Here is a 10,824-nt window from a genome sequence, read left to right as displayed (position 1 = left end):
TCTTGAAGCTGAATGTATGATAAAATAATTGGAGTGCTGGCTGCACTACTAAATTCTAAATATCATGTAAAAAATTCAGCATTTTTTTTAAAATAATTCGCATGATGTAAATAAAAGCTAAATCAATCCATATCTGGCACCATGTTCTAGCAATTGGGGTCTAATTCTGAGTCTTCTGCTCCTTCCCACCTGCCAAAAAAAATGGAGTTATTAAAATATTAATGCATGTATGACAAAAAACTATAGTCTAGGTGAAATTTTTCAAGTTCTCTTGGCACTTGCCTATAACTAGTTTTAATACCGTACAAGAAGAATTTAAGATTCCATTAGAACAATCAAAGGTTCAATCAAATCAAATGTATGACCTATGCCAACATGGCAGTCATGATGACAGATTCCTGATTTTATTTAAGAGGAATGCTAACAAGTGCCCTAGAGAATCCATGATATATAGGATCTTGCATGAAAAATAGTGTATTCAAATGCATTAAGAGTTTAAAAGCTGCAGTTTACAATACAGTTTCTGTTTTTATTCCAAAACCAGTGCTAGTTAACACTTAACAGGACCCTTTGTCTATTTTTATTCTTGATTAATAAAGTTTTCATTGCTGATAAAAAAAAACAGGACCCTTAGTTAAAATACCCAACATGAAATCATCCAACATTACCTGTTGCTACTGTCCTCCACCAGAGTTCCCTAGAAGCCGCTCAACAGCTGCATGAACATTCCCTGAGGTAGCAATAAGAGCCCTAATGTTCTCTTGTGTGTCAAAGAACCCCATCTCTTGAAGCTGTGAAAGTTGGGTGGCATACAATTGCTCTGGTGGCTCTGACAAGACAAAGAAACTAGTTAGGGCATTATAAATTCTACTCGGAAAAGTAAAAGATAGCAACAATGCTAACCATTTGATCTGTTTGGAACAGCTAAGTTGCCAGTTCCAAGTCCACCAAACATGCTTGATAACATCTCCAGCCCCATGTTATTCAATGGTCCTACACATAGAAAAAATTGAAAGCAATAATAAAAAATGCTTAAAATGTTTGCTAGGAAAACAAATGGCAATTGCAACATCCAACAGCCACCTTCAAAATTCGAACTTTCCCTTTAAATGCTAGAGATAATATAACCAAGTTGGATATGCTTAATGCATGGGACCGTTCAAAAGGTCACACACGTATAAAAGAATAGTCATATGGATTCGCTTTGGAGCAACTTAAATCTAGTTAGGGTCCACATGAACCACGTCTCTTAAACACCTTTGAGCAAAGATCTCGGAGCACAGTAGACAAATTTTCATTTTTAGTAGTAAAATCGGAACCACAACTGATCTAGAATTCATCATGCATATACAAATAACGACAAGAGGATAATCAGTCTCATTATTAAATGTTCAATTGGTCCACAAAATAATAAGTCATACTTTCACACTAACTTAGGTATAGATGGTTTATCTTGAGATTTGGTCAAGCAATTTGAATTGCCAATGCAAAACCAAAGCAACAAATATTTCAAACAGACTTAAAGAACATAGTTTCTACGAACAGAAGCCAAAAAAAGAAACAAGGTTGTCTTGCATACCAGTGCCAGCACCAGTTTGACCAGGTTCCCTGCAAAAAGCATACCAGGTTAATAGAAAATCAAGCCAGCAACAAATAGCAAACAAAATAAATTATGGTTGACTATTAATTAACAATATATTTAAAATATTTTATTTTAATTTTCTTTGATTTAATTCTATATTTTAGTTGGATCATTTATAATCTAATAATTTGTTTATTTTCACTTGAGCATATTTTTTATTAATAAAAACTAAATGAATGAATCAATTTATTTTTTTAGAAAAAAATAATTCAATATTTTGTAAAGAAATAATTTCATTTAAATTGAACCCATTAAATTTGGGTTATCTAAGTAAGCTCAATACCGTAAACCCAATACTACCCAAAACCTAATTTGACTCAAACCCTAGCCTCCATATTCTTGATTCAAACACTAGCCTTCTTATTCTTGTTCGTATTCGGTTGGTCACGGTTTGAGGCTCAGGATGAGAAAAATTACATCTTTAATGGTAGTTCGCTATGAACTGGATATCAATACGCGAATCGGAGCGTTTTAGGTCGTCAAAGTACCGCAAATCGGTACGTACGAACCAATTCGCAGTTCTCCAGCAAAACCAGCGAATCTGGTTTCTATGTTCTCTACATATTTAATCACCATGAAAATGTTGTGTGCCATTTTTCAAGTACAGAAACTTTTCTCGGGGTGGTGGGGCACGACACATCACCAGACTCAATGAGGTGGGATTAGATTTACAGATTGTCTGCCCACTGAAGAACCCTGGATTTGTACAGCATTAGGGATTTGATTCATTCTGTATTCTATAATTTGGAATGAAAGGGTTGCTTGCCATGGAAGTAGGGGTGAGAAAATGGGCTTGGCCCAACGGGCCAGCCCATTTGGATTTACATTTAGCAGGTCGGGCTAAGGATTTGAGCCCTTTTAGCAATAAGGGTCGGGTTGGGCCAATCCATATTTTGGCATGCCAAAGGCGGGTCGGGTTGACCCATATTATTGTGAACTTAGGAGTTAAAAACTTTATTGTGAACTAGGAGTCTAAAACTTTAAAACTATGTTGGCTTGTTGTTTAGAAGTTACAAGTTTTAAACTAAGATTATACGTCATTATGAACTTTGGTTTGTGATTTTTTTTAAAGACATCTATGAGGTATGATGATTATTTATTTTTGAAATTGTGATTGAGTTGGTTATAAATGTGTGATTTGAAAGAAAAAAATGGGTTAGCCCAGCCAAATATGAGTTGGGCTGGCATTTTGAGCCCTTTTAGCAATAAAGGTCGGTCCGAGCTGGCCCATATTTTGGTGGGCCAAAGGCGGGCCGGATCGGGTTGGCCCATATTGCCACTCCTACATGGAAGAAAACTTCAATTTCTATGTAAGCTTCTAAGATGAAGAATGCAACACCCCATATTTACTTAGGGGGGCTTAAAATGACACGAATTAATGCTTCTTTATTTCTCAATTTTCTTAAAAACCACAATAAGTTGTATTCCTAACTTAGTTCTTAGACGTTAATAAAAAAAACTCATCTTTCATTGGTTGTTACTGGACAAAAATCCGAAAACATATTATTTCTCAAGAGCATAGTACCTGATAATCATGATCAACAACAGTAAGTAAACTTTATCAATGGATAGCTTTAAAAGCTTTCAAAAGAGAAAGAGAGTGATGCAAAGTCAGATTTTTGTCTAGTTTAGTTGTGATAGATATGTTACGATCATGCACATAACTACATTACTTAGGATTGAGACATTGACCATGTCTAGACATCGATTTATCAAGAGTTAATGAAAGTTCTTGTTTCTTTTCATGGAGAAGTAACAAATGGCATGTGAGAATGGAAAAGCCAGCATTGCTTCATTACTTACCGAGTTGATTGTTGCTGACCCAGCTGAGACAGAAAAGTTTGCTGGAAAGACATAAGTTGCTGCCACCATGAATAGGACACACAGTAGTGAGAAAATAACTAAAAACATGTGTCAAAAACTCAAAATATACAGGCAAACAATAAACAATGCAATCTCTTCATTATATTAGACCGCATTTAAAATAATCCAATTTTCTAATGCAAAAAGGCATACAATCTAATCACAGAATGTCAACATCGATAACCATTTTCCCAAATGCTTATCTAGGAGGCCATTTGACCCATGCGACCCTTAGTCCAATTAGGTCTGCCAATTACTAGAATTCACCACAGAAGAAACAAAATGCAAACATTCAGAAGTCAAAACTACCATCATTCGTAATGTACATAAACATATGACTAAAGGTTGCAGATTTAGAGTTATGTATATGTCTACCTGCAGTGTCTCAGGTGAGGAAAACAGGCGAAGAAACTCTGGGTTTTGCATGACTTCTCTAAGGGAATTCATATCAGGCATGCCACGCTGCCCAGCATTGGCACCAAGAATCTAAAATTAAATAAGACGTTAGAGATATCACTTCAACATCTGCACAAATCATTGGAACAGTGATTCAGTAAATGAATACCTGATTCATAGTCTGTGGATTGGAAAGCATACTTTGCATCATTTGAGAAATAGCTGGATTTTGCATTAACTGTGTCATTAAAGCAGCATCTGGCATACCGCCGAACATGCCTTCAAGATTTGGTAGGCCAAGCCCTCCTAAACCTGTAGGTGTCTGCTGTCGAGTATCCCCACCGGTAGTTGGCCTTATTGTATTGTTTTGGGCAACTCCAGCTGTAATACACAACATCAATTAGCTTAGTATTAATCACAACTCACTAGAAATGTTGATATTAGCTTTAGAACAGACCAGAGAAGTTATTTAAAAAAATTGACAAAAAAGAAGCATTTAGTCGCTCGATTTTGGGGAAAAATTATAGTTTAAGAACTCACTTCCAGTTGAAGACCAAGGATTGGGAAGTGGGTTAGTATTGGGTACGGGGGAAGTTGCTTCAGAACTAGTAGTTGAGGGATTAGTTGATTGGTTCCTGACTTGGCCACCTTGCGTCCCCAAGATCGATGTGGTACCACTTCCTGTATTACCACCCATTGTGGTGGCATTCAAAAATGGTTCTTGAACATTTTCATACATGCGCCTCAGCATGTTAAATCCCTCAGGAGAAGATTCAATGTTGCTCATTGCTCTGTCTGTATTCCTCATCATTTCACGCATGATCTCAGGGTTCCTAGTAGCTTCAAGTGTCTGACGAAGAGTGTTGGGATCATTAAGTATGTGTGCTAACTCAGGGTTTCGATCCACGAGCTCTTGCATCTGTGGGTTATTCATTATAAGATTTCGCACTATCTCGGGATTATTTATTAAATTCTGCATAGCGGGAGTGTTCATTATTTCCCCCACTGTATTGGGATTTGAAAGAAATGGTTGTTGCATTTGTTCTAGGTCGGGAAAGCCTTCTCCAAATAAACCACTGCCCCCCAATCCGTTGATACCAAGCCCAGGAAACAGTGATGCTCCAACACCAGGCCCTCCTAAACCGTCGCCCTCATTAGCACTAGCGCCACTCGTATTATTCACTATGGTGTTGGCACTGCCGGTATTGGTCCCACCAGTTGTATTGCTAGGAGCAAAGCCGCGAACCAAGTGGATGGTATGATCTGCCTCCAAACCTATATAAATGAACAAAAAGTTTAGTTATAATCAATTGCTTCAAGAAGAGCACCACTTGTCAGTATGAAACCCTAAACATGTGGCTCACAGACTGTAAGATAAATTAATTTACTAAAATGACAAAAATAGAGTGTTGACAATAAAACATAGTTGTTTTAGCATTTCATGTGTTTTTTTAGGAAAATTAATCGTACATATTATCATTTGGAAGAAAAAAAACTCTTTGAAACACCAGAGTTTTCATGTGAATAAATCTTGGTTGTGTGCATCAATTCCATGTTATATTTTCACTCATGCGGAATAGAACCCAACACAAAAACTCACAATGTTGCCTTGTCCAATCTGTACTTATAGAACATTTCATGAATTGACGATAAACCCCATACAAATATGCAAAAAAAGGGCTATTATTATTTCACGCCCTCAAATATCTCTACGTGCGAGAAAATAAATCACAAAAATGATCAAATCATACAATATGTAGAAATCCAATAGACCAATAATAAAAAAAACACATAATTAACAAAATAACCTAAACTTTTGTTAATAAAAAATGCATAATAAATCCATGTTTTCATTTGTCATAAATCAAAATTCAAGACCACAACCAAATTAGACGAATAAAAATAAAATTAATAAGAAAGAAACTAGAAATATAAAAAGAATAAGAAGATCAGGTACATACCATAGCTTTTGAGGGTTTGATCATCCTTGAGGATGCGACCCTTGTAAATCAGACGTTGTTGTTCAGCAGGGATATCAGAGTTGCGAGCTACGATTTCCTTGAAGGATCCAACGGTGGAATCGAGATTAACCTGAACATTAAACTTGGAACCATTGGAGCATCGAATATTAATACCAACACCTTCTCCATTGGCTGCGGAATCCGTAGCCTGAACTGCACCATCACCTCCCATGGCTCTAAAAAGATCTGGGAGAGAATTCCGATCGAAAGAGAAACCCTAACGTAGAATAATTGAAGAAAGGAATTGGGGATTTGAGAGAGATAACAGAGGAAGGGAGTGAGACAAAAAAATAATTGATAAAGATAATAAATTCGCAACAAAGAGAAAGAAATGAAAAATAATAAAGATGGTAGGGTAGGGAGAGAAGTGGGGCCTACATTTCTTGACTACTACGTTTCAAAATATTTACGGAATTAATGTATTTTTAGGGAAGTCGTGGATGGGATTCACAATTTTGGAAAAGTCGTGGATCTCATCCACGACTTCCTGGACAGATCTCAAACTACACTATCAACGTAAATTTTCCCTCGCCTAAACAACCATTTCCTTAACCTAAATGTGTAAATATCACTCCATGACACATCTCATGTCCCCATTATTGTCTTCATTTTATGTTTCATTCAATAAAAATATGTCATTTAATTAAAAATAAAATTTTTAAAATATAAAATAATATTTTGATAAATATAATAGGTTGAGAGATATAGGAATATGCTTATTTTCGAACAAGAGAATCCCTTTTCTAAAAAATATACTTATATTAGCTAAAGAATTAATATAAAATATTAGTTTTTATTTTATGACTTTAATTTTTAATTAATTGACAAATTTTAATTGGAATATGGTGTAGGATATAACTGGAACATAAAGTGAAATACATGGTCTCACATTATCTAATCAAGCCTTATATCTCTATCTTCTCTTTGTGCTACCATTGTCAATACCACAACTATCAAAATGGTTCAATCCTTATTAATCTGGTTGAGATATTATTGTAAAATAAAATTTGAGCCGATTATACATCAGAAAATCTAAATTTTAATGATAATTTTGATTAAATCCTATTGTAATGATTATCTAATATTATAAAAGCACTTAACTTATATTATTCGGATCTAACTGGATTAATAAATGACTATTCATTTTTGAAATGATTTGTATATGAAGATGTATATCTTCTATGTACAACTTTATATATCATTTGATATAATTTGTTGACAAACTATAAATTTAAGTTAAAATTTAATAATTAAATATAGTTTTTTACTCCATCACATTAAGTAGAACATAAAATATACTCCAAATCGAATAAAAGATAATCGACCCACATAATCAAAAGAAATAAATAATTGGGTTTTTATGTTAATGGACACACATAACCTAAAAGAAATAAGCCATTGGATTTTTATGTTAAATTTTATAACTTATGATAGCATATATTTCACCTTACCCCCAACTTTTTTTGATCAATCCCATCCACATTATCAACGGTACTCTTTGGTAATACTCATTGTTTCTCACCAATCTAAAAACATCAATCATTATATAATTCATCATTCCCTCAAATATAGATCTTAGGTGTTTAAATGAATATATTTTTATATACTTGATTATATGCTCAATATTAAAGATGGGCTTGTATTTAGTATTTTACTAGTGATGCTTTTGAAAATGATGTGCTTGTTGATTTTTTTTTTTTTTTGTATTTCTATATCATTTAAATTATATGAAGACAACTCATCTAATCCATCTTCATGTGTGTTGATTTGAGTTTATTATGTCTTTAGCTTGTTACTAATAGTGATTTAATTGACTCAAATCCTAATTTTTAATAATCTTGGTAAGTTAACATAGGTTGATCTCAACTATTCGAACACTGAATATTACCCCAATAATAGTGTTGGAATCTACCCCACCCTCAACAACATTGTCTTGTAGCGTAATTAACCTAAGTTTTAAGTATGTTTAATCCTGCTAGATTAATGAAAATATGATATGTCAACTAAAAACTAAATATTTATTATTTTAATATTATTAGTGGAATATATGATTTGAGATAGGAAATTTTTATCACCTACTTTATCCTATGATCGGCTCTAATGTAGTTGTTACATTCAGAAATTGAATACTCAAATGACTATTGCATAAGTCATATGAATTTTCATATTGGTCTCAGATTGTTACTAATATTTATGGCGAGAAAGTGCGGTAGTTGTGAGAAATAAATTATGTGTTTTAATTATAGGCAAATCTATTAAATTTGTAGGTTATATATTTGTAAATTTGACTCTATAATTTTTTATATATTTTGTTTTAGCCCCTTTGGATTGATTTGCCTTTAATTTTTCAATTATTAGCTAAAATTCACAATGTTGACGTCACTAAGTTCAAAATGATTTTTTTTTACAAAATCACTGTTATTATCTTTAAAATGTTATCATCAAGAAATGAATTTTGCGCTATAAAACTAATATCATTAGCTTGAAAATGAAAAATAACTTAAAAGGCATATTTGAAACAAAAATAAATTATAAAATCAGTTTTAAAATATAGAATAATTTAGATATAACAATGTTATGTCATATACAATGTTGATTTCTTTTACAAGTTAAAAAAACTATTAACAATGAAATTTACAATCTGGATGTACAAAATTAAAATCTCATTACTGCGGTCTGCGGTGCTCATATCATAAAATAGTCTTCTAATTATGCTAAATATATCTATTTAACTATATTATATCAATAAAACCATGCATAGTTTCCAGTATGTATTAGATATGAATATTAAACTTAAGTTTTATTATAATTGTATATTATTTAATAATTTATTAAACTATTGTATAATTTTAGCCATCAAAAACTATGGAACAAATTGAAATTTGGTTTTAAAATTATCTTTTACAAGCAAGTGCATTTGAAAATTAGTATCACTTTGCTGTTCCAAGTGGTACATAATTGTTTCTCACTTTTAAGTTTGAGTATTATGTATAAAAAAATTCTACCAAAAAAGCAGACCCCATGAATATTTCTGAAAATTCTATAAAGGATATTTGTATCGTGGATAATAAAATACATATTATTACCGACCAACACAATAAAAGGGATATAGATTAAAAAGAAAACCAAAAAACTTATATGCCATTAATTAATATATTAGCCTTCCATATTTGGCAATGGAAAAAATCAAAATATATTTTGATTTCCTGAATTGAGGTAAAATGAATCGGTATAGACCAATCTTTAATTACATATACTTTTTATTTAGCAAATTCTTGACATATGACCCAACTAGTTTCCTTAAACAAGTCTACATCATTACGCATGACTTACATGTATATATATATAGATATCCAATAAAATTTTGACAATACATTAAATATTTAATTTTAATTAAAATTTGTTCATTAATTATAGCATAAAAAACAAAATTACATGTGTCTATAAATATGATGTGTTATATAGTTTCTATGCAAATTTTTCTCTTGAAATAATAATACTAATACTATATTTTTGAATTTAATATGTGACAACATTCACCATTTTTATATTAAAAGACATTAACTTTAAAAATCACATATTAATAACAAATGATAATCTAATAATATAAAAAAAAAATCTTACCCTGTTAATCCACAATTTGTTTTACTCAAATTGTTTACATCGCTACTTACTAGTGAATTAAACTCATATTCATCCTATCCTTTTTTGTGACATGAAAATGATCATATCTTTAACGCCATTCATTAATGGTGGTTGATTTTTTTTACCTTTTTTTAAGTGGAAGGAAATCTTCCATTAATACTGTTGAATGTTCAAAGTATTATTTTGGCAATACAACAAAATGTGCTTTCAAAGTAGAATAATGAAAACGTTGCAATAACTATAATGCATGCCAAGTTTCTTAATTTATGATAAGTCAGTCAGCAGAATCTAATTTAGTTTTTGTTTTGTTTGATACCCTTAAATCGGCATTTACTATTCAACTAAACCCTACAATTGTGTACCAAAAAACTAATACCCACCCTTTTGATTAGTGTCATTTAAAAATGAAAAATTGTATGATATTCTTAAACATGTCTTTAAGTATGTCTTGAACCAATCAAAACAAAACAAAAATAAAAAAAATTATAAATATTATTTTTTTAACTAATATATTATATTTCGATTGATTTAAGACAGATTTGATTTTAGTATCTTTTATCATTGAAAAAGTGATCCAACAGAAATGAAAAAGCTACCATAAAGAGAGCGCTAGGAGCGCACTTCAGTAGTATACAGAGAAGAAAAATAGAAAAACATAACCTAATGAAATAATGAGTACAAATTTCAAGTTTCAAACAATGATTGGCTTCATACTTTAATTTAGAGTATTCACTTATTTAATTTATTTTACTGCTCTTGCTTAAAATTCAAACCAGAGATTAGTCTTTAGTTATATTACTTTTGATAATATAAATCAAGGGAGTTATATTATATATATCTATACTATTAATAAAACCAAAATAAGAGATAACCATCATAAATGGCATAATTTTAATATTCAATTTTTATCCTTTTTAATATTTCTCCTTAATAAGGAATAAAAACTTCCACACATTACTAATATCTAACAATCATATAATAATTTTCATTTTCTTAAATTAACATTTTTCTTTAAGTTTATATATTGCTGTAAGTTTATATATTTCTTTAAGTTTTCTTAAATCATATAATTATATATTTTTCTTTAAGTTTATATTAAAGCGGAACTCGTTAAATATAATATCTATATTAAAAGGAAATGTATCTTATCTAAATTAAAACTGTTCCAAATATTAAAAGTTTTCAATTATAAAAGCTTTCACTGTATCAAAAAGAGAGACTTAAAAAATTTCACTTACTAATAAGAGAATTTAATGT

General features: G+C 31.3%; 1 protein-coding gene across 2 annotated transcripts; it reads right to left on the bottom strand.

Moving 5' to 3' along the window:
* On the bottom strand, positions 1-6,210 carry LOC109348788 (ubiquitin domain-containing protein DSK2b-like). 2 transcript variants are annotated; one of them, XM_019589346.1, is made up of 9 exons: positions 5,863-6,210; positions 4,442-5,176; positions 4,071-4,282; positions 3,881-3,991; positions 3,446-3,504; positions 1,580-1,608; positions 904-993; positions 669-829; positions 1-192 (listed from the first exon to the last, which is right to left on the bottom strand). In XM_019589346.1, exons 1-8 carry the CDS (start codon positions 6,092-6,094, stop codon positions 675-677), a joined length of 1,623 nt encoding a protein of 540 aa, XP_019444891.1. In that variant the 5' UTR covers positions 6,095-6,210; the 3' UTR covers positions 1-192; positions 669-674. The 2 variants fall into 2 exon arrangements, with proteins under 2 accessions (XP_019444891.1, XP_019444893.1); XM_019589348.1 differs by having other exon boundaries at positions 1-189; positions 5,863-6,094.

The sequence above is a fragment of the Lupinus angustifolius genome, chromosome LG06, assembly GCF_001865875.1.
Source record: "Lupinus angustifolius cultivar Tanjil chromosome LG06, LupAngTanjil_v1.0, whole genome shotgun sequence".
NCBI lineage: Eukaryota > Viridiplantae > Streptophyta > Magnoliopsida > Fabales > Fabaceae > Lupinus > Lupinus angustifolius.
The sequence above is the reverse complement of the archived record's forward strand: the minus strand, read 5'-3'. Positions and strand labels throughout refer to the sequence as shown.

Coding starts and splice junctions, on each gene's coding strand:
- LOC109348788 (XM_019589346.1), bottom strand. CDS start 6,094: ATGGGAGGTGATGGTGCAGTTCAGGCTACGGATTCCGCAGCCAATGGA. Junction 4,283..4,441: donor TCCTTGGTCTTCAACTGGAA/GTGAGTTCTTAA, acceptor TGTGTATTACAG/CTGGAGTTGCCCAAAACAAT. Junction 1,609..3,445: donor GGTCAGCAACAATCAACTCG/GTAAGTAATGAA, acceptor TGCTTTTTGCAG/GGAACCTGGTCAAACTGGTG.